Here is a 24,332-nt window from a genome sequence, read left to right as displayed (position 1 = left end):
AAAAACTTTATGGTCTGGTTTAAAACCCTCCAATGGTATCACATTGCTTCTAGAATGGAATCCAAACTCTTCCCTGTGTCCTACTAAGCCTTGCATGAACTGGATCCTCTCTGACCTCACCTCTCCCCATGCTCTACCTCCCCTCCCTCATTCCACTCCAGACACGCTGGCCATCTTCTTGTTTCCCGCAGCATGCCTCAGAGCCTTTGCACTTGCTCTCGCCTCTGCTTAGAGCACTCTTTCTTGAGTTCTTTGCACAGCTGATTCTTTCTTAAACCTCCCTAACCATCCAATCTGTTACACACACATCAAAGAGTCAGTTGACTTTCTTAACAGCACTTATCATAAGCTGTAATTATCTCACTTCTTTATCTGTAGGCCCCATGAAAGCAGGAATCCTATCAGCCAGGGTCACTGCAATATCCTCAACTCACGGAACAGTGCCTAGTATACAGTGTGTGCTCAAAATTTGTTTTGAATGAATGACTCTACATTTTCCAGACTTGGAATCCAAAGCTCAGACAGCTCAGGAGACTCGCTTAAGCAGCAGAGCTGAGTCTGACTGATTTTGAAGTCCGTGCTCTAGACCAGTGCTGCTCAAAGCATCTGGTCAGAGAACTATCTATTACTGGTCCAAGCCTAAGGCAGTGATGGATTGCGCCAAAACAGGGAAGAATCCAATGCTACCTTCATTGAGCATATCTTGCTATGAAAAAAATAGCGGCTGAACTGCAAACAGTGTGCCTAGTGATGTCGTTGATGTATTACATCCTGTGGCAAGGTCCCTATCGAATTGGGAGTTAATCACAAACAGGTGGTGTCGGCACGCACCTGTGCCCCACACTTAGATTAGCATTAGTCTGGCGACCACACCGTACTCCTTACTCTTCTTCATGCCTTAGCCAATGACTTCCTATGAAGCACCTGCTTTATTCCTGGCTCCTTCTTCCTCTCATCCGTGGGCTGGTGCACAGGAAGTGTCTGATAATTTGTATTGCAGATGAAGAGAATATTGAGAAGGTTTTTTTCTTTTTTTTTTTTTTTAAATGCAGTTTTTCAAAGCCAGCAAACAAACCTATTTTTTTAAATTATTCCCCAGTTTTGGAATTTTCATGAGGCTCCAAGCTCCAGAAAGCTATTCTTGCTGGCTAGCTGGCTAAGCTCTCAGTCAGAGTCCTGATTTCCAAAGCAGAACTGTGCAAACTATTTTTATTATACACACTGGCCTCACAGCCTAAGGCAGTGACAGCCTTAAAAATCCTGTGATGCCGGGGCCTGTCCTTATGTGCTCTTAATCTCTTATTATACTGGTGCAGAGCTCCCTAACCAGAATCTGCCCCCATTCTCCATCACCATGGGCTTTCTATCAGTGCTTTCACTTCCAACCTCACCAAATGGCCCCCCTAAACACACACACGCACACACACACACACACACACAAATACCCCATGCCAAGATAGCATGCTAGTAAGAAAGATTTTCTCAGGCATTCAAATATTCAATGAGAGCTTTCTCTGTGTCAGGAACTGTGCTAAGAGTTAAGGATTAAAAAACACAGTCCTTTGGGATCTTTCTGAGCTGAGTCAGGAAGTCAGACGAAATATGACGCAAACAGTGGCATGATGAATGCTATGAACATAAGTCCTAAAGTTTTCTAAGATGTCAAACAGGCACCCTAATCTAGTCTGCTTGCATACGCTAGTGAGAGCAGAAGAGACATTTAAATGGCGGCTTGAATATCAGCGTGAATGCTTTGTCTCTGCAGGAGTCACCACCAAAGCTGTCACGGCCAGCAACTGTATCAAGCACTTTAGATGCAGGAAGTCATTTCGTCTTCACAAAGGCTGAAGGCATGGGAGCCATTTTTATCCTCATTTTACAGATGAGGAAACCAAGACACAGAGAGGAAAAATTACCACTCCAAAGCTTCACAATCAATCAGAGATCAGGACCTAGATCTGCTGGATTGTGATGTCTAGTTTTTAACCATTGCACTCTGCTCTAATTTGGTCAAAGCCTTGATAAATAAATACACTTGCGTAGGCGTCCCAGGGCCACGAAGAGGTCCATCTATAATTAGAGCTGTCCCTGATTAAACATGGTGTTAGGAAATACACAATGGTTCCCGGGTGCTACGCTCTTCAGTTTTACGCCCATAAAGTACAATGATTCACTCCTACTAAATTGCCTTTGTTGTCAATAATTATTGGTTCTGGAAGTTTCTAGAAGGATGAGTTTCCAGGTTGCATCTGAAGGACTTGAACCCAAACTCATCCAATTTAATCATTTGTGAGCCAACTTCCTGGATCAGACCCCATGCTAGACTTGCGGATACCAAGCAGAATAAGTCACAACCCTAGCCCTCAAAGAGTTCATCTGGTGTTGAAGGAGACAGGTGAGTAAATGGATCGCTGTGTTATAATGCAATGAGTGGTAAACAGAGAAGCATGTACAGGGACCAGAAGTAGCATAGAGGAAAGGAAGTCCTTCCAGAGGAGGGGATTTCTGGGTTGGGTTTTAAAGTATAAATAGGCTTTCAATGGGAACTCAAGAAGAGAGGCTTACACATGCACAAGAGATAACAGCAATGGGCAGTAGCATGTACTCAGTTTACTATAAGCAGTTTTGTCTTATCAGAGCATATAATGAAGGGTGCAGAGAGGCAAGAGATACAGCTAAAGAGGTTCCCAGCATCCAATCATGGTGGGTCTTATGTCCTAGGATGGGATTTTATCCTGAAGACAATACTGCGGGAGAGGCATGGTTCTAAGCCCTGGAAATGATACAGTCTGGTTTGCTTTTGAGAAAACTCACTCTGGCATCAGTAAGGAGGGCAGATGGGATAAAGTCAGCCAAGAGGCAGGAAGGACCTTTAAGAGTGTAAATGTGATATGCAGAGGCTGGTGCTCAGGCGAGAGCAGTGAGGTTAGACAGGAAGGAATAGATGCGAGGATAACAAGAGGACCGGGTGACTGGCTGGCTGTGGACGGCGAGGGGGCGAGAGGAGTCCAGGATGACTCCCAGGTTTCTGTGTTGGGCGGGTGGGTGGATGCTGGTACCACGAGCTGAGGCAGGGCCTTTAGGAAAGTGAGCGGGCAAGAGAAGACGGGGTGGGAGGACGACGAGCTCCTATCTGGACTTGCTGAGGCTAATGAGTCAGGAGGTGGGGATCAGCGGGCAGAGCAGAGCTCCAGAGAGAGGCTCTTCTCTGTTCCCATAGGGAAATACCTGACAGGACTCATTCCTGGGCAGGGCAGGAGTATGTGACACCCAAGCTGTGGGTGCCTCTAAAATGCAAATCGTCAACTACTGAAACAAGCTGACTCCTATAACAAAACATGCGTTGTGTCCCGCATCTGAGGAGAGGATGGCCCTAGAGCAGGGGTCCCCAACCCCTGGGCCAAGGACCAGTACAGGTCCGAGGCCTGTTAGGAACTGGAGGTGAGTGGCGGCCGAGTGAGCAAAGCTTCATCTGTCGCCTGGACCGTCCCCCTCCCCGCCCCGACAGTGGAAAAACTGTCTTCCACGAAACCAGTCCCTGGTGCCAACAAGGTTGGGGACCACTGACCTAGAGGATCAATAAGGCCAAGGCAGAGCCCTTGATTTCCCACTTATTTATTCCCCATACCCCCCTTCTTTGTAAGTGACATTACCATACACCCTAGAGCTCAAGCCCAAACCCTAAAACTTACCCTTCAAGCCTCCCTTTCCCTCCCCACATCCACTTCATCTAATTCATCTTCAACCACCACTCTATCTCAAACACCCCATCACTCGTGATCCCTCATCCTGCGTTATCTTCATAAGCATTTATGCTATCTAAATATACTATCTAATTTATACTACTGAATATAATACTCTGTGTCGGTCTACTTGCTCGCTGACTATGTCCCCATTGGAATATAAGCTCCAAGAGGATGGGGGCTTTGTCCTGTTCTTCATCATATCCCTCATCCCTACAACAGTGCCTGGCACACTGTAGGAGCGCCATAGGCCTTTCTGAAATGAAGTTTTCCATCTGAGCACTTCTCTCTCTCTCTGCTGCCACCACACAGATTCAAGCCCTCACACAGTTCCCGGGGTGCTCCCACCACACACTTGGCAACTGATTGCATGTGGGCCAGGAGGGAGGGGGAGGAGCCTGAGGTGACTAGTCTTTACAAGTCCTGGTACCTCTCCAATCCACCCATCTTTCACGAAGCAGCCAGAGTAGCCCTCTAAGATCAGAGATCATGTCACTCGCCTGCTTAAAATCTTCCAGGGGTCCTCAAGGCCCAGCATGCCCACCTCTGCAACTCCACCTCCGATCACTTTACTCCTTGCTCTCTACTCCCCATGCTCTGCTTCTGTCCCTCCACCCAACTGACCTCCAGTATCAGCCACACCTCTGTCCTCGCCAGCAATCTGCAGGGATCTCCGCTCATACACCACCTCCTCAGAGAAGCCTTCTCTGACCATCCAAACTGAAGTGCAGCCCTCCTCCTCTCCTGCAATCCCAGGCACCCTCCAGCACATCAACCTGGTTACTTCCTTCACATCACTTATCACAGCCTATTCTCGTTTACTGATTTGTTGACTTGATTATTGTTTCTCTCTTTTTTACCTCTCTCTCCCCCGGCATGTATTCCAGTGTCCAGAACATAGTCAAGGCTCAATTATTATTTGTTGGACAGAACTGTGTTTCCACTTTCATGATGGTGATGGTGATGATGATGATAATGATGATGCCGATGACGCTCATACTAATGATGCTCCCCACGGTGAGACGCTGGTTTGATTCCGTGGATTCAAGGACTGACTGGAGCATGTTCTTGACCATCTAACTAGAGACAGAACCCATTGTTACAAGCTTGGTCTGGGCTTTGAAGCTAGAATGTGTGTGTGTTTGTGTGTGTGTGTTTTCTTCATACCAGGAGACCTCATAGTCATCATTAGGTACAATCTACCACCTGTCTCCATGGAGACCCACTCAGTAAAAGCAAAACGAGCATGTGTCAGGTCTCCTCTGTCACTCTGCAAGATGGGGCGGATTAACTGTGTTTGGTAGACAATAAATATTGAGACAGGAAGTGCTCAGATCAAGAACTTCTCTTGGACCCTTTAGATGTTCTTTGCAGCTCCTGCACTCACTCTGCCAGGAAGGATTCTGAGGACACGCTAGGGAAGAGAGAAAATGCAGTTAACCAGACCGTGCTGGAGGGAGGGATTAGGGCTGATAGCCAACAGGGGCTGCAGAAGAAAGATTCTGGCCAGAAACTGAAGCATGATGACCTGTCAGTTTCAGTAACACTGGGGAAAACTTGAACTCATCTCCTATTGCTCCTAAAAAAGAGACATATGTTAATGAATCTCAATTCAGAGACGGAAGAAATCTCAAACAATTGTTTCATTTTACAGATGTGTAACTTGAACCCAGAGCGGAGAAAGGACTTTCCCAGGGTCATACAGAAATTCCATGACTGATCTAAGGCTAGGATTCTCACTATTTGAAGGTCAGTGTTTTTCTCGCACATGACATCACAGGTGTAAGCCTAACACTGAAGCTGAATTAAACTAAGTTATCCATGTATGGCCACAGAAACTAGCAAAAGCCTGTGTCCAAAACTTACCCAAGGGAATTCCCTGGCGTGGCGGTCCGGTGGTTAGGACTCCACGCTTTCACTGCTATGGGCCCAGGTTCGATCCCTGGTCAGGGAACTAAGATCCCACAAGCCGTGCCCCGTGGCCAAAAAAACAAAAACAAAAAACTTACCCAAATTCCTATGGCTCTCATTTCCAGCTCACTTTCCTCTTGGTTCATGGCCAGCCTATTACAAGGCACAGGTATCACTTCCCCTTTGACTTCCAAGCAGATGCTACCAAATGAGGCAGGAAACAACTGAAAGGTATCTGTTGGTAGACAACAGGGTTGCACACGAGACTTAAGCAGTGGGTGAATCATATGAGATAGTGAACACTCTTTGAAGCCATGTCAATCAGAAGTCATGGCTCTCACTCCAAAAAAATGTGGGAAAACAGGACCATTCAAGAATATCGAGTGTTCTATGTGGGATGGAATGACTTGGGGAAAAAAAGAGGAAAAGAAGGTTAAGTCTACCACTCAGGGTTCTAAGTTATGGGGTCACATATCTGGGAGCTCAGAAGAATGTTTCTATAAAACATATAAATAAAAATATATTTCTAAATAACAAATGTGGAAACTGAGATCAAAATAACAAAACATAAGGAACCACAAAGCACCAATCAGACCTCGGGTCCAATCCTAAATAATTACCTTGGACAAACAGTCTAGATACTTAATCTTTCTCCCTTATCTTTACAGTAAGGATAACGGTGGCAAAAAAAAACATAGTTATCACTTACTGATCACTATCTCTACGACAGGCAACGAGGTAAGCACTTTATATGCCTTCTTTCAACTCAATCTTCATCTCAATCCCATGAGATGTAGGCATCATCATTCCCAATGAGAATCAGAGAGACGAAGTAATTTGCCCAAATTTATAACCAAATCGCAGAACCAGGATGTGAATTCAAGTTTAAGTTCTTAATCATTATATTTCAATCATTATATTTCAAGCTAGCACTTGTATTGTGCTAGCTCTTTGTTCATGCTCCCTAAATGATCGTTTGTGTCCCTTCCGGTTCTTATTCACAATCCTTGTCATATCCTCCACAAAGAAGGTGCAATAAGGCTCAATCCTCCATTGCCAACTCTCAAACCACCTATTGCCAAAGTCACTAAATTCCTGGTCAGCTAACTGGGGGAGGGGAGGCCAGGAGAAGAGCTCCCAGGGCTGTCCCTTCCCATTCCAGCTAGAGAACTCAGAATCTAGCAGGCACAGGGAAAGGAGTGAGAACTGTAGCACCTAATTTTCTTTTCTGGGGATCAATTTCCCCTTTGGAAGGAGGGAGCTGGGCCACAGGGCCCCTGAGGGGACCATGGAACCGCGGCAAAGGGCATGTGTTCCGCAAGTGACTTCTCAGTTACTGTCCCATCTTCAAAATGAGTGATAGATAATAATTGCACGCACTTCACAAAGTTACTTAATTTAAATCAAGTAATTCCCCAAAAGAGCTCAGCAGAGTGCCTGAGACATGGTAAGCATTCAATAAATGTTACCTATTATTGCTATTGCCATGACTATCATCATCATTCCAACTCCAGCATTCGCGGTGTCTCTGTTAAGCCAGGGGATACCTTCGTGAACGACTTTAATTTACAAATGCATTCACTGGTCTGTCTAAAGAGCGGCTCTAGAGCCCTGTATTTAGCGTTTTCCCTGGCACACTGACCAGGTTTTCTGCCTCCAAAGGAAGTCTGCGACTTGCAGAACTGCCATGATAATAGCAGCAAAGACTTCCCTTCCCCTTCTCTCTCGGCGGCGGTGCGAGGTTTGAGCGCTAGGGTTCGGGAGCCCGCCCACATCAGCCACCATTGGTAGCCCCGTCGCTGGCGTGATTAAGGCCCCTCCCCCTTCTCTCTGGGACCACGCTGAGGCCATCTCCGGAAGCGGAGGGGCCTCGGAGGAGGGCCCGCGATGCATCCTGGGTTTTGTAGTCCATCTGTAAGGCTGCAGCCTGAGAGCTGGGCCTCGCGACCCGGGGAACTACAATCCCCAGCAGCCGGGCGGAGAGCGGAGAAAGGGGGTACTCGCATCACGTGGGCGCTGGGCCTGGGCGGGCTGCTTCTCAGTACGGCGGCGGCGGCGGCGGCGGCTCGGGGGACCGGGGCCTTTTGTTTGGCGCGGCGGCGGGGGGCCCCGGAGCGGCGAGGCAGGCGGCCTTCCCCTGCTCGCTCGGTCCCGGCCGCCCCTCGCGGGGGTGGGGGGGGCCGCCCCCTGGGCCGGGGCCTCGTCTCAGGCGCCCCCGCCCCGCCCTTGGCCCGCCCCGCCCGGCCCGAGGGGAGGAACTGGCCGGGCCTCCCAGCGCGGCCCAGCTACCTCCGGAGTCGCCGCCGCAACCCTCTGCGCGCCGTACCCGAGGCTGCCTCTCGCCACTCAGGCCGACGCCATGAAGATCAAGGATGCCAAGAAACCCTGTAAGATGGGGGCTTGGGCTCGTCGGGTTGGGAGAGCTAGTTGGGCCACGTCGGGAAGCCCCTTGTGGTGGCCTGGTTCGAAGCCGGTCGCTCCCCGGCGGCGCCCAGCACGGGATGGGGGCGGAGGGACCTTTGCAGCACCCGGTTCGAGGCTCCCTCCCCATCCCCCTACGCTCGGTTGACGAACGCTTGCCGCCCCCTAGCCTTTCCTCCTCCTTCCTCCTCGAGAGCTGGGAGGTGCAAGGGGGAATTTTTGTTCTGGGGTTTGGCAGGCAAGACCAGAGTTACCAGTGCGCGCTCCCAGCTTCCTCTGAAGTCAAGTTGAAAATGGGTGGTCACAGATGTCAAGTTGCGCGGGGACATTTACCGATCTTTTTTTTTTTTTAATTTTTTAAAACTGATTTCTGAGCTTTCTGCTTGTGTCCTTGAAATCCCGGTGGGTTCCTGGGAGTTGTCTCTGTTGTTATAATTAGAGCTTTTAAACACACGGCTTGTAACCTACCGGTGGGTAAGTGCCGTGACTTGTTTAGAATAACAACTAGTTCATGTTTGTTTTTTAAAAAACAGAGATAAAAAGATCAAAGTCATCCGTATTCCCGCCACTCAGAGCTAACCACTACTAATATTTTGGTGACTACCCGTAGAGATTTTTCTACGACTATATATAGCCTATACTTAAAAAAAAAAAAAACACCAAAACTTTCCATACTTACAGAGAGTAGATCAACTTTTATTTGCTTCCTTTTATTTTTAGCCTTTTAAAAACCTTTTACTCCTGTGAATGGCTTATTTAATCACTCAGCCGTTGTGATTGTCATACTTGAAGTTCATTCTTCCAGAGCGACTAGGAATGCGGGATGCATGCTTCTGTCTTAGAATTGTATTGGTGTTTTGCTATTTTGCAGTGTTGTGTGATCTTCCCAACAGTTCTAGGAAATCTCTTGCTATAGAACGGGAGCACTGATACTGGCTTTTCCCGCCCGTCCGGTCTTGAAAACCTCCACGGAGAGGCAACATACCAAAGCACTCCAAAAACTGTTAATTGTTATTTAAATGTGAGATAATTTGGTTCTGATTTTACTGCTGAGGAAAACTGAACTTACTGAGCCCCAGAGTAACTTTTCCAAGGCTGCACCAACCAACTCTGCTAACTGAGGTTCAGGGCCCTAAGTCACCTGACTCATAGTCCTATGTTCTTTCTTTTGCACCTGTAGGGTGTAGTCTAAATACTTAGAGAAGCACAAAGCTTTCTGATCTGGTAGTTTTATCTGCCAATTAAAACATTTTTTTAAACAATGATTTTTTTTTTTTAAAAAAAAAACAACGATAGCTAAAGAATTCTCGTTCAGGAGTCTATGAAATAGTGATGTGAAGTCTTAAAATGAGAGAGTAATATAGAAACACTACTATTTTACTTTACATTTGGTGAATTAAATGAATCTTGAACAGATGCAGTAATGTAGAACAGTTGGACATCTTCCCTCAACACATAGGTTTTCTCTGCTTGTGTTAGAATTTCCATTTAGTAAAATGAGTTTAACTATGACAAGCTCATATTCTGACCCTTATGGTATTATTTTATTTTTGCCATGACAGCGATTTGATTACTTAGATTTGGGCAAACTTATAATCAGGTGTGAATACCGTCTCTGGCAAAGGTGTTTTCATATCTAGCAAAGATGATAATTAAGAGTTTATAAAATAAACTTCAGGTTGAGAAATAAAAGAACACCTATTTTTTAGAAGTAATTTGTTTATTAATATATTGTGGTACATTGTGAGACCATTAATGTTAAAATAGAGTTATGCTGAAAAACCAGTCAATATGATTTAGAAGTCTGAAATAACATTTCCAGTTTCCCATATGTAAAAGATGACTTTACTGTCTACTCAGCTCTTTACAGTAAAAATAAAGAACATCTTGTTCTTTTGTGTGTGGGAAAGAAAGCATTTCAACTATGAACTGTCATGGAAATATATATATATATAACTGGAAAGTATTATTTCTGATGTTTCAAACCACTCAGATTAGCTAAAGACACACTTGTTTTGTTTTTGAGTTCTTGCGTAGGTTTTCTTTTTTTTATAATCATAAATATAGTGAGCACTTTGTATGTAAGGCACTATCTTTACATGCATTGTGTCATTTAATCCTTAGAGCAGCACTAGTAACTAAAAACTGTATCTCATACTAGTTAAACAAGTGACTTTGGCTTCACACACTTTCTTACAGTTACTCACCCAAGTGTTAGAAAACATTGCTTTTTGATACATCACTAGTATATACCAGCCTATATACCAAATGCCTGTATTTAACCAGAAAATAAGAAAAGGAATTGGTTTCATCCTCTAAATTGTATAACTAAAAGATGAGCATTTGAAATTATGTGTTAATTCAACTCCAGGGGAAGAATGAAGTCAAACATTAATCTAATGAAAATTTTTTGCTAGAACCAAAACAGTGGCAATGTTTGCATTACCTTTATTTGTGTTTTTCACACTACTTAAATAATAGTAAAAATCTAAACAGTGGTGTTCTTCTGTACCTCAACTGACATGATTTTTTAAGGTAAGGATCAGCCTCTGTTCTGCTTACCTGTAGGGCATGTAACATGATTAACAAGGTGATAATAAAAGATTTTATTTATATACATATATATATTTTTTCATTTGGTGCAGTGTAGGTTTGGGTGCCTGCTTTGCTAACCCAAGCACTAAGGTATGTGAAGTTTTTGTCAAGACCAGAGAGAAGTATGTAGCATATGTGTGCCGTTTGCTTCTATGTAATTTGATTGGCCTCTTTGTAAATTGAGTCATTACTTAAGAATGATCACTTCCAGTGGATAGTAAGGTGCAGTTGGAGGTGATAGTTTCTAATATTCTCTTAGATGTAACTAATTTACCAAAGGGGGGAAAAGTCTTCTGAAGCTCTTCTGAGGAATTATAATACTGAAGGTGTGAGTATGGTTTATTTTCTTAGTCTGTTTTAAAGCAACATTTTTATTTGGAATGATTATTGGGAAGAGTGAAATGTCTTTTATTCGGGAACTTGAACCGTATCTGGAATTGACCAGTGCACATGCTCATTTTAGAATTTTGTTCCTTACCATAATCCACCAATGTTTCTGAACATTTTCAGCATTTGGTTTCTCTTTCTGCTCAAGAACAATTAAATCCTAGTTTCGCATAGGATCCCTTTGGGCTAAAATCTGCATGGGGCCAATAGCAATTAAATAGCTCCTTAAAGCTTCTTGGCTACCTGTTACCAACACTTAACAAGACACCAAACTTTTATAATGCAGTTTGTTAGAAATTAACAGTCTGCCCTTGTGGCTAAAAAGGTGATCAGGCATGTGGGTTTCTTCTTTTGCATACATAATCTACCTGGTAGGAAAGATAATTTCTTGGTAGCACTCTGCTTATGGTGGTTCTGGATATTTTTGTTACTTATGGGGAACTAATGGCAGTTCTCTTAGGCTCAGGTGAGAAATAGAATAGGAGCTACTATTGTTTTGGAAGGCCACATAAACAGATCGTGAGAGATTCTAGGAAATGCTCAAAGTCTGTAGAAGGTAATGTTTATTTGCCATCATCAAAGTACTTATATTTATGAAGGTATGTTTTGTTCTTTAAATGTATTTTGGTTCATTTTTTTCACCTTGACAGTGGAGAGTTTATTCTCGAAAGAATGAGAAATGTTTAGGCTGTATGCGAGAAGTAGGATGCTTATGCACTGGTGACCTACTTTTAACCTGTCCCTTGGCCAGAAGCAAGAAAGCTATAGATTTAGATATTTGCCTGATTTCTTTGGAAAGTGGTATTTTTCTTACCTCATGGAAGTATTAGTGGGCCTCTGGTTGTACTTAATAACTTTGTACTTTTATCACAAATCAATAAAGTTTGAGTTTTGTGCCCCCTTCCCTTCTCATTTTAGTTAGTGACAAAATAACAAGCATAAGTATTTGCTTTAATGCACTGGAAATTAGATCACTTGCTAAATGAAAGGAGTGGATCATAATTAAGAATATGTGTCTTCTGTGTTCTTGTTGCCTCCCCCATATTTTTGAATGGTGATTATTTCTCTGGCATAAGGAAATGAATTCCAGAACTCTGCCGAGTTGAAAGGATTTCTATGCAAAAGAAGGGACCTATAATGTTCTAGTTTGGAATATTAAGGTTACTAAGACGTTCATAGTCTGCAATATAGCACCTCCACTTACTCTTCCTTTAAGAGCAGATACCCCTAAGAGAACAGACATAGACGTATCTAACAGGCTAGATGTGAGATGAATCTTTAATGGCCTGTCATTCATTTTAAAAGTGTGTTACTGGGAATTCCCTTGCAGCCCCCGCTTTCACTCCCAGAGCGCAGGGCGCTAGTTCAGGGAACTAAGATCCCACAAGCCACAGGGCGTGGCCAAAAAATATATATATCAATACAAGTGTTTTACTTATTTAAGATGGCCTCCATTGCTAGCTACCCAACAAAACTGAGAAAATTTAGTTTCTTCAGCATCTTAGTTGTTTATACAAATCTATAGGTAACAAAAGCATTGTGCCTGTATAGAGAAATGTATAGAATCTTTTCTCGTTGAATCGTATGTTCCCGGTTTCTAATGGTACACACATATCAAATAAGTAAAATATGAATATATAAGAAACAAAGTAGAATTTTAGAGGGAACTAAATTTCCTTGACAACTTATACATAATAAACTGTTAAATACATGTTGTTAGGCACTTCATAATCTATGTATCTTAAGTATTAAATTATTTTTGTCTCTATCATAATGATTAAGATCCCAGAGGTTAATGGCTTTTCCAATGTCATATAGCCCAGTTAGTGAGAGAGCACCAAGTCCCAAACCCAGATGATGCTACCTCCCCAAGTGTGCCTGTTTCCAAGTAGATTTACCTTCAGCGTTATCAACAGCTAATTTTATTAACCAGATGCACTAAAGAAGCCCAGTAAGTTTAATGAGCAAAGAAAAAAAGTTCTTTTTAAGGAGGTGCTTTTCCCTTGGGTTACTTGAAGTGATTATAGGCCAATTTTATTACATTAAAATCTTAGAAACATTTTCAAGCCGTAGGTGATGACCTATTATTGAAACCAAATTGGTCCAAATTTTTCCTAATCTCCTGGGGCACATGATAAATATGTAATAAATGAAAAGGAATGCCTACCAGACCAGGAATTAAAAGGCCCTGGTCCAGTCCCAGGCATGCTAAGTTACGGGTTTTTAGAAAATACACAGAATAACACTTTGAAGGGAAAAGGGTGAGTTTCACATAGATTTGTCTTACCTCAAAAGTATTATTGACTGAATGCATGATTCAGGATAAATGAAGCTTGTGGCTAATTAACTAGGTCCTAATTTGCATTTCTAAAATCAGGATATATATTTTTATTTATTTGTTTTTTACCCATAGCTTTCCCATGGTTTGGCATGGACATCGGGGGAACTCTGGTAAAGCTCTCATATTTTGAACCTATCGATATCACAGCAGAAGAAGAACAAGAAGAAGTTGAGAGCTTAAAAAGTATCCGGAAATATTTGACTTCTAATGTAGCCTATGGATCCACTGGTATTCGGGATGTACACCTTGAACTGAAAGATTTAACACTTTTTGGCCGGAGAGGGAACTTGCACTTTATCAGATTTCCAACCCAGGACCTGCCTACTTTTATCCAAATGGGAAGAGATAAAAACTTCTCAACATTACACACGGTGCTATGTGCTACAGGAGGTGGTGCTTACAAGTTTGAAAAAGATTTTCGCACAGTAGGTATTTCACTTACAGGCAAAAATCGATACCCATTCTCTTCAGTTTTTAAAGTATGAGGCTCGTTTTCTGTCTGGTATGTTTCTTAGACTAGTTCCCCCTGCTGATACAGGGGAAGTATGTATTCATGACTTGCTTTTGATTGGAGCATTTAAACACCTTTATACAATGAGTAAAAACTGGCCAGAGTTGGGCCTGTCGTACATAATATGGGGTAAAACCTGCTAAGTTTAGGAACTGCTACAAAGCTACAGTAAAAGCAGACTTCAGTGAATTTGGAAGTGTGCAAAGCCAGATATAAATGGGGCTTGAAATATTTTCACTATTATTCTGTGTTTGCTTGTTTTTTTGAGTATTATCCAGTCATCTCTCCTAAGGCCACCATCTTCCCAAACCCCAACTGAAACATGTATCTTTTGATTAATAGACACCTGAATGAAAGTCCCTATTAGCCCTTTTTTCTTGGATTTTATACCATCGACCCTACCATGTTTCTGTCTTGAAGGGGGTCATTTGGATGTGGCAGGTGGATTATGTAAGCGTCGATTTCTGTGCTAGTAGGGGTTTGCCAAGCGTCCAGTCCTTCCCATTAGAATAAAGATTAAAAAGGTTATACTTGGGTTTACTGAAATTTGTTTTTCTTGAAAATATGCATGTGGACCATTTAGTTTCTCAAATTCACATAAGAAAATCTAGAACATAAGTGATCACTTATATGGCTCACAGAAGTGAATACCTTGTAATTTGGGGTAGTTTTTATTAAAAATTTTTATGATGAGTAATACTGATTTGTATTCAGTTTATTGAGTAATCTGACCATAAATTTGAAACCAGTATTTTTGGATGCGTGATATTTAATGTTTGCCAAAAGCAGTGTCCTTGAAGCCAGCTCTCACCTGGCCATTGTTTGGAGATACTGGTATTCAAATTACGGAGTTCTAAGTTTTTTTTAAGAAGTATTGATATTTTCTAGTGATGAAGTTTTATAATATTTGTTTTTGTTCGTGCTCAATCATTTATTAAGCTAATATTTGAACATCTAGCTTGTGTTAGGTATTGTGCTAGGCACTGAGAAGTCAGCTAGGAATAAGACACAGACTTAGCTCTCAAAGAGTGCAGTATCCTAGACCACACATTTAAGTGAACTATAAGTTCAGTGCATTATAATTAAGAAGTACAATGCATTACAATTAATACTATTGCTATGAAAAGAGATGCCATGGGAACACAAGGGGGAGTGATTCCTAATAAGTCCTTAGAGAATTGAAAAGCTTATCTAAGCTGAGATCTTTTATAGTAAATATTTTATAATATACTCTTTACTAACCTGAAATGAATTTAATAATTTCACATTAGTACCCAAACTATAATATAAAGATAGGAAATTAAGGTATTTATATATCAGTAGGTAGATTCTCTGGTATGATCACACAAGAGGGCATAATGAAGTAGTCAGATTTAGATGCTTGTATGTACATAGATTGAACTTAATTTCTAAAGCCACAAATGCTAGATTGATAAGGTATGTTTTATTGGAGAATCAAATACCATAAGTGGTATTGCTGTTGTGACATAACTTTCGAAGATGCTAAACAACACAAGGTAAAGTTCCAAACAGTAAAAAGGACAACACTTCCTCAGTTTATATGGTGGTTGCGTTCCTAGCAAATTTAGTATGTATTAAAACCACGTAAAGAATACCTTGTGTCTATACACATATAGATAAAATACTTTGTGTTTACATAGGCTCAGATAATTATAAATGAATTTTCCTACTGCTGCCTACAAAAATGTCTGTCATAATGTTCAAAGGTAATGCAGGAAAGGGTTAACTCATTTTTTTGCACAACTGCCCCACCCATTGCAGATGTCTGGCACCCCAAGTCCCTGCCCAGTAAATGTTAGTTTGATTCTCCCCTCCTCCCCATCTTTGTGAAAACTAAAAAGTCCCCACAGATTTCCAAAATGCCTCTAGAAGTAATACCACCACCACTGAGAACCACAGGACTAAATGAAGTCCCTAAGAGATTTTGACACAAAAGACAAGTGAAAACGTGTGGGTTGTACATGATTTTGAAGTTTTGTAAAGTACATGGAAATTATATGGTGTAGTCGAGTCAAGTATTTTGAAAGCTGTCCTTTGTTCACTTTATAAAACTCGCTTTGGTGTTCTTTTACAGATTGGAAACCTCCACCTGCACAAACTGGATGAACTTGACTGCCTTGTAAAGGGCTTGCTGTATATAGATTCTGTCAGTTTCAATGGACAAGCAGAGTGCTATTATTTTGCTAATGCCTCAGAACCTGAGAGATGCCAAAAGATGCCTTTCAACCTGGATGATCCCTATCCACTTCTGGTAGTAAACATTGGTTCGGGAGTCAGTATTTTAGCAGTCCATTCCAAAGACAACTATAAACGAGTAACTGGGACAAGGTAGTAACCTTTTTGTTCTTATGGCAGCATTCATATTGTTTTATACACAGAAATTGTGAAATCTATATATTAATGCTAGCTTCATCAGAAAACTAATGTGTATTGTGCAACAGCTAAAAATGTAGATGTGTAAGTATAAGTTAAAGTGTTGCAGATAATACTTTTTTATAAGGCATGTGTGTAGACTCAAACTAAAGTCATTAAATGTTTATATTGGTTAGCATCATTTGGCATCAAAATTTCCAAATGAAAAGAGTGAATTTTTATCTGGAATGATTCCAATAACATTTTTATTTTCCAAAGCATTTTTCTCATTTTTATTTTATTATAGATATATTTAAGCCTAAAGCTTGAAACATTCTTATTTGATTCACATTTACGTGGAGTATTTGGCAACATTGTAATTAATTCATATAGGATGAATTTAACATGAACTCTTTAATACCTGAAATATGAATGTGAAATGAGATTTTAAAATTTTCCTTATGATTCCAATATGTACTTTTGTCAACTTTTAAGGAAGCTGGAGATTCCTATTTATTTAATTGAGGAAGAAAGATTTTAGGATGCTTTAAATTAGATTGATTTGTGGAAAAAACTCTGGCCACGCTGTGCAGCCTGTGGGATCTTAGTTCCCAAACCAGGGATCAAACCTATGCTCCCTGCGTTGGGAGCACAGACTCTTAACCATTGGACTGCCAGGGAAGTCCCGAAAAAAACTCATTTTAATTTTAATGTAGTACTCCTGTTTGAATAATACTTAAATTTAATTAGTATTTTATTTCTGTGGTGGCTGAAAGTCTACCTCTGTTCTAACTCTCTATGCCAAAGAATTACAGGGAAGTACTACCTACTTCAATCAATTCAAAAAGACAGAAATTCAATCTGTTAACTAAATTCCAACAGTGATTCATGAATAGAACCTGTTAGAAATTTAGGTGAGACTAGGGAGCAAAGGTTTTGATTTTAGGGGCTAGAGTGGCATAATTTCATTTTGTGAGCATATCCAAAAGAATAATAGAACCAAGTTAATTTCTGTCTTTAACATGATGACCAGCCTGACATAAATGTCCTCACTGTATTCACATCGGAGTCGTGTAAATGTTGATGTATCACATTGAGTTGATTTCAGCCTTGTCAGGCTAAGTAAATAGGCCTTTCACAAAATTATTTCCTGGAAACCATTTAGAATTACAATTTTTCTCCTTTTAATTTGTATGGTATTAACTTTTAGCACTCCTTTTTCATGCACACAAAAACATTTATTTTTAGCAATTACAAAGTGTAAGGTATCAGGTGAAGATATTAGAAGATATAAAAGGTCTTCTGTGTCAATTACACAACATTTTTTTCCTTTGGTTTATTCTTTGATCTGACAAATTTGGTTTTGCTATGTGTTTTTCTTAGGTTTAGCAATATCTGTCCATGTGTTTATTGAATAAATGAGTGCTCCATCCTTTTACTTTGGAGAAAGAATACAGCGTGTAAATGCAACTTACCAAGTTTCTTTATTTTCTTTAGCCTTGGAGGGGGTACCTTTCTTGGTTTATGTAGTTTATTGACTGGCTGTGAAAGTTTTGAAGAGGCTCTTGAAATGGCATCCAAAGGTGACAGCACCCAAGCTGACAAGCTGGTCCGTGATATTTACGGAGGAGATTATGAAAGATTTGGTCTGCCTGGTTGGGCTGTAGCATCTAGGTAAGTTTAACATTTACATTGTAATTAAAGTTGCTTATTTAGTTTTTAGAAAGCAGCGCATCAGGAAGTTGTAAGGGGCTTCCTCTTACCCAGTTTAGTTCTAAGTTTTGAACATTGATGTCGTTTTAAAATTAAATATACATCAAAAGTCTCCCCTGAATGCACTATAGGAAACTGTTTTTATTAGTTCTTGAGTATCCTTCCAGTGTTTCTCTATGCAAATACAAATAAATATCCTTATCCTCCCCTTACAGAAGGTAACTTTTAGAAGGTAACATTTATATACCATTATATAGTATACTATATACAGTCGGGTCTCCTTATCCATGGTTCCACATCTACAGAGTCAACCATCCTCGGATCGAAAATATTTGGAAAAATAATAATTCCAGAAAGTTGCAAAAAGCAAAACTTGAATTTGCTGCACACGGGCAACTATTTACATAGTATTTACATTGTATTAAGTGTTACTAAGTAATCTGGAGATGATTTAAAGTATATACATAGGTTATATGCAAATACTACGTCATTTTATACAAGGGACCTGAGCATCTAGAGATTTTGGTGTCCAAGGAATGTCCTGGAACCAATCCCCCAAGGATAAGAGGGAGGACTGTATAGTCTACAACAGCAGTATATCCTAGTCTGTTTGCCTGCCCCCCTCCCTCTCTCTCTCTCTTTTCCCCCCCTTCCTTCCCTCATCCTTTCCCTCTTTCCCTCCCTACCCTCTGTCTTCTTCTTTTTCCTTCCTTTCCTCCCTCTCTCCCTCCTTCCTTTCTCCCCCCCCCCCCTTTTTTTTATTAACAGCTTCATGGTATTTCATTGTATGAATGTATCATAGTTTGATAGATGTTTGGGTGTTCCCAGTTTTTACTACGTGCAAGTTCATTGGGTCAGTAACCTTGTACATGTCTACCTTATTTTATACATGTGTAGATTTACCTGTAGGCTTCTCAAAATGTATGAAATGTTGTTTGTTATCAGCAGATTTGATTTTGTTTGTTTTTCATTTCTTTGCAGTTTTGGGAATATGATTTATAAGGAGAAGCGAGAATCTGTTAGTAAAGAAGATCTAGCAAGAGCTACATTAGTTACTATCACCAATAACATTGGTTCTGTGGCACGAATGTGTGCTGTTAATGAGGTAAAAAAAATTGTTTAATTATATGAAAAATGTGAGTTGGAGTTTTATGTATATGTAGCAGGCTTCTTCGTATTCCTTAAGGAGGCCTCATAGGATCGAGATCTCTTAATCCATTAAATCCCAAGATTCATTAATATATATGTTACCTATCCAATTGTGATACTACCTTTAAAGAAAGTAGCAGATAATTCAAATCGGAAATAGGACAAAGAGATAATTTACATTTCATATTTATCCAGAAACCTTTTCAGAAATACACAACCTAAATATCTTGAAGTTGTAAAACAAAAATTCTATCTAAACAAGAAGACGTTTTGAGATAACTTATTATTGAAAGTGGGTGGGGGTTTTTTTCCTGCTAGTGTTACATTTGATTAGTGAAGTACTTGGAAGTTTTCTTACTGCCCTCGGCTTCTTTACAGTGCTGCCTTGTTGCATATGGATCAAGCAGCATTGTACAGGGCTATGAAGGCACTGAGACCGTTCTTCACATGAAATTTGAATGATGTATATACTTATAAAAAGCATGTACTGCTAGATTTACCTCATAATTGGGTTATTTTTATTTGAAGAAGACTGTATATACAATTTTGCCTTTGTGTAATAGAGGTATTTGCCCATTAATTTTTATAAATATCAAATACTTTATGTGTTGGGAATTTTACTTTTTAAAGGAATTCTTCATTTGTTCACTCATTCGTTTGTTCATTGAGTAAATATTTACAGAGTACCATGTGCCAGGTATTGTTCTGAGCACTTGAGATAAATTAGTGAAGAAAACAAAGATCCCTGACTTTGTGGAGCTTACAGCCATTCTAGTGATGCAGTGAACAAGTAAATTATTCCGTATTAGGTGATAAATGCCATTTTTAAAAAGGAGAAAATTAAACAAGATAAAGAGAATTGAGAGTAGACCAGGAGTGGCAGAGGACAAATTACTGAGTAACTGGGTAGTTAAAGGAAGGCTTTGTTGAAAATGTGACTCTTAGGCAAAGATTTGATGGAGGTGAGAGAATCATGGGTGCAGATATTTGGGGAAAGGGAGGCTCCAGCAGAGAGAAAACTGCAAAGACTCGAATTAATCCTCTGAATTACTCTAAATTCAAAATTAGAATACTGTCTTTTAAGTTTCTTAATAACAGTGTAGTAAGTTAGTTGAGGGAGCCACTAGCAGGCACTTTAACCTAGGTTTGGGCAATATTTCACTTTGAGGGGGCAGATAGTAATCTGGGATCTTTTTTGTTATCCCTGTAGGTCCAGATTTTCACTGGCCAATTGACTTAACAGTAATTAAGGCTATAGTTTACGCTATTCAAACTCAGTGTGCAAAAATGTATACGCAGAAGTACTTACATTATTGTGAGAGTAGAAATAGGTTTTTTGGAGATTCAAAACGAACATCAGTTCCTCCATCTGGAAGCCCTAGGGGTCGGGTGGGCACGCCAGTATCCCAGTCAGTTTTGCACTCCAGTGCTATAGATAAAGTCCACGGTTTCTGTGTCATTGCTGAGCATAAACTGCAACATGCTGACCAAGTTTACAGCTTGTTTTTAATCCTAAACACATTTAAAATACTTTTCCTTGGTTTGTCTCCTTTTATCTCATCAGTAATATTTCTCCAAATTACTTTCTTTGCTGAATGTATTACTTATTGGCCATTTTCAAAAACAAGTCTATCTATAATCATTTAACTAGGGTCTTTCCAGAACTTTTCTTTTTAAATTAGAAGTTATTTTTTAGGGCAGTTGTAGGTTCACAGCAAAATTGAGTGGAAGGTACAGAGTTCACTGACCCCCCCCAGACGCACAGCCTTCCCTACTGTCAATATCCAGCACCAGTTTGGTACATTTGTTAAAATCGATGAGCCTGCATTGACACATCATCACTCAGAGTCCATAGTTTACATTTGGGGTCACTCTTAGTGTACATTCTGTGGGTTTTGACAAGTGTAGTGACATGTCCTAAACGAATTTTTAAATATTCAGGATTATGAAGGCATATACCAGGAATGTAGTAGGCACTAAAAAAAGGTACCAGTTGTTTATATTTGTAAGTAGAGATCTCATAAACTGTATTGTATTGTAAAATCTACTTGATAATTCTTTTTTCAAGTCATTTTCTTTGTTCTTTTCTTTTAGAAAATAAACAGAGTTGTCTTTGTTGGAAACTTTTTACGTGTCAATACTCTCTCGATGAAACTTTTGGCATATGCACTGGATTATTGGTCAAAAGGTCAACTGAAAGCATTGTTTCTAGAGCATGAGGTATGATATGAAAATAAAGTTTTGTGAATTTTAATAGCATGCTTTTAAATGCAGGTTTCATATATTGTTCCTTGCCTGGTACTTTATAAGTGAAGTATAAAACTGCGATTTACGTAAATAGTATATTAATTCCCTCACTTCAGTTTGAGTTAGGGGGTGGGTGTTTTTGTAACCTGGCAGACATCCCATTAAGATGAGAATCTCACAGTTCTTCTGAAAAAGAGAGATCAGTATCAGGTCTGTGAGCTCATTAAATACTGGGGCTGCTTGTGTACTTAGTGGGTTTGTTTTGTTAAATTGTTTTCTTTTGTTTGTTTGTTTTGGTTTTTATTGTTGTTTTTTGGCCTTGCCTCATGTGGGATATTAGTAGTAGCTCCCCAACCAGGGGTCGAACCCGGGCCCTTGGCAGTGAGAGTGCAGAGGTCTAACCACTGGACCGCCAGGGAATTCCCTCTTTCTTTTTTTTTCTTCCTCTGAGAGAACAAATGTTAAATATGAACAATAAAAATATATATAATTTAGCAGTGAAAATCTCCTTAATCCTCCCACCACAGCCTCACCACCACCTCCAGTGGTAACCACTGTTAACATTTCGGAGTTTATTCTTCAAGATTTTCTTTTCCTATTGGATCACAATATCCAATTAAATTCTGATTGGAGCAAGTATCAGTTCACAAAATGTTTTGGATTAAGTAAACTTACCTTGAATTATTTTGTTTGTGGTCAAGTGAATATTTTATTAAGCATTTTAATAATACAGATTCTGAGTATTTGTTCTGCTCTTACGAGCTTCCATGTGTCATTGTCACTGCTCTCGCTATAGAGGTCAGAACGTGTACTCTTGTGCAGCTCCACCTGGCGTGTCCTCTGCTGTGGGAATGGCAGGCAGAGCCAAAGGAATTTTCTTCAGGAAAGGGGAGGGGAGCCAGAATTGCAGCAATAGTCCTAGAAGCTTTAGTGTCTGACAGCCACTCTTTATAAAAAAATATGTATTTCAAAGGTATATATATTATAATTAACTAGAAAGTGCTTAGCTTCAATTATAATACAAAAACATATACATACATATGTATTGGGTTGGCCAGAAAGTTTGTTCAGGTTTTTCTGCAACATCTTAAGGAAAAACCTGAACAAACTTACTGGTCAACCCAATATTTGTAATGTATGAAGAATACATACTACCAGAAAACTTATTTGATTGATTGTTTCAAGTAGACTGTTGATTGAAATATTGAGCAATTAAACATGGAATTCAATTACTTAAAAAAAAAAAGTTGTATATATTGAGAATACAGTTTAAAAAAATATTTTTTTACAATAACTGATGACACAAATTGGTAGCTTTCTGAATCGATGTTCTTAAATAGATTATACACAAGTATGTGTTCTTAATAGTGGTTAATATTACATGTTCATTTAGAAGCTGCACTACATTAATAATTGCTTTTAAATTATGCAGGGATATTTTGGAGCAGTTGGTGCACTTCTTGGGCTGCCAAATTTCAGCTAAAGCATCGGGTTTCTCTCTGTTAATAAATGTCATTCAAGAGGAACTGAAAACCAGAGGTGTTATTACTACATTATTTGTCACTGGGAACCAAAGGATGAAAGAGTAGCACTATTCCTGTTGATTTTTAAGTGTCAGAATGGTAAGCTGCTATGTGTTGCCATATTAAAAAGAGAGCTCCAGTAATGTGAAGTATTTCTAAGTGAAATGCTTTCCCTTCTGTATATAGCCAGTGTTAAATCCTTAAATGCAATACAGCCTCTGATTAATGAGCTTCCTCTGAAAGATTTTCTATTTATTTTATTTTATGTAGCCAACATTGCAGTACTGTATGTTCAAACATGAATCTTAAAGTCTCAGAAATGTTTATCTCTTGAAAAGAATAGATTCTGAATATTTGTTACAAGTCTGTTCTATGTGTGTTTTGGTTACTAGTAAGTGGACAGTAACATACCCTGTATCTAAACTTACTGAAATGGCAATCAGAGATGATCATTTTTATGTGATTTTAGAAATGTTAAAGCAATATTAATTATTCATTACTGTTGTTTTCCAAACATATCTTCTCCCAAAAAGCATGTTTATGTGCTCTTTCCTCAGAAGTATAACCTTTTTCAAATGCCATAATTTAATTGAAATACTATTGTTAAACATTAGCCTGAATTTTAAAATGAATCCTAGAAAATGCACATAACTGGTGATACTGCATTTTTTGTATTTTGAGTTTATCAGATAGTACATTTTAAAATTTTTTTTTTTTTTAATTGGAGGCTTAATTACTTACTTGAAAGTCCGTTCAGTGAGGTCCCAGGACTGTCTGGAGTATGGTTTATGTGTATTGGTAGGGTTCTGTGCTCTTCTCTCTATACCACATTTATCTTAGGCCCAAAGTTAGCCATTTCTGTTTAATTAGGTCTGAACCATCAAAGCTAAAGACTGTCTTCTACTGTGAACAGCAACAAAATAATTTATTCTAAACGGATGTATGGAAATTTAAAAGACGAGTTGTTTTGAAACTGGGAATCTGAGGCAGTATTGCAGAATTATAAAAGGATTATATATAATATAAAAGGATCAATGTTTCGTACATTCTGGTAATAAAAGCATTATAGTTCCAAAATTTGTAAATCCTTTTGCCTTGGAATTTATTCTATATTTTGAAGTCATTTTTTATAATGTTATAAATTTTTTCAGACTTTTACTTTGGCAGTAACATTTTGGAGGTCCAATAGTTCAGCAAAGTTTTTTGAAACTGTTACTTATGGTTTAGGAAGTTGAAAGACTTGGGGAAAATTGGGAAAAACTGTTCACCTCCTTAAATTACAGTAAATCTGGATGTACTTTGAAGAGCTTAAAACTTTTATATTACAGGAAGAAAGAGGTATTATGCTGTCTTTTTACACGACAGTTTTGCTCCGTAGAGAACAATTTTCAATTGACTCTCAAGAGGTGGTGCTTGAT

At 39.7% G+C, this 24,332-nt stretch overlaps 1 protein-coding gene across 1 annotated transcript; it reads left to right on the top strand.

Moving 5' to 3' along the window:
* The first annotated feature begins 7,741 nt into the window (after positions 1 to 7,741).
* Positions 7,742 to 23,139, top strand: PANK3 (pantothenate kinase 3). Its single transcript, XM_061188445.1, has 7 exons — positions 7,742 to 8,041; positions 13,471 to 13,823; positions 16,005 to 16,258; positions 17,780 to 17,956; positions 18,977 to 19,100; positions 21,239 to 21,364; positions 22,824 to 23,139. Exons 1-7 carry the CDS (start codon positions 8,014 to 8,016, stop codon positions 22,872 to 22,874), a joined length of 1,113 nt encoding a protein of 370 aa, XP_061044428.1. The 5' UTR covers positions 7,742 to 8,013; the 3' UTR covers positions 22,875 to 23,139.
* Positions 23,140 to 24,332: the final 1,193 nt, after the last annotated feature.

The sequence above is a fragment of the Eubalaena glacialis genome, chromosome 4, assembly GCF_028564815.1.
Source record: "Eubalaena glacialis isolate mEubGla1 chromosome 4, mEubGla1.1.hap2.+ XY, whole genome shotgun sequence".
Classification (NCBI taxonomy): Eukaryota; Metazoa; Chordata; class Mammalia; order Artiodactyla; family Balaenidae; genus Eubalaena; species Eubalaena glacialis.
This window is presented reverse-complemented; position numbering and strand designations above follow the sequence as displayed.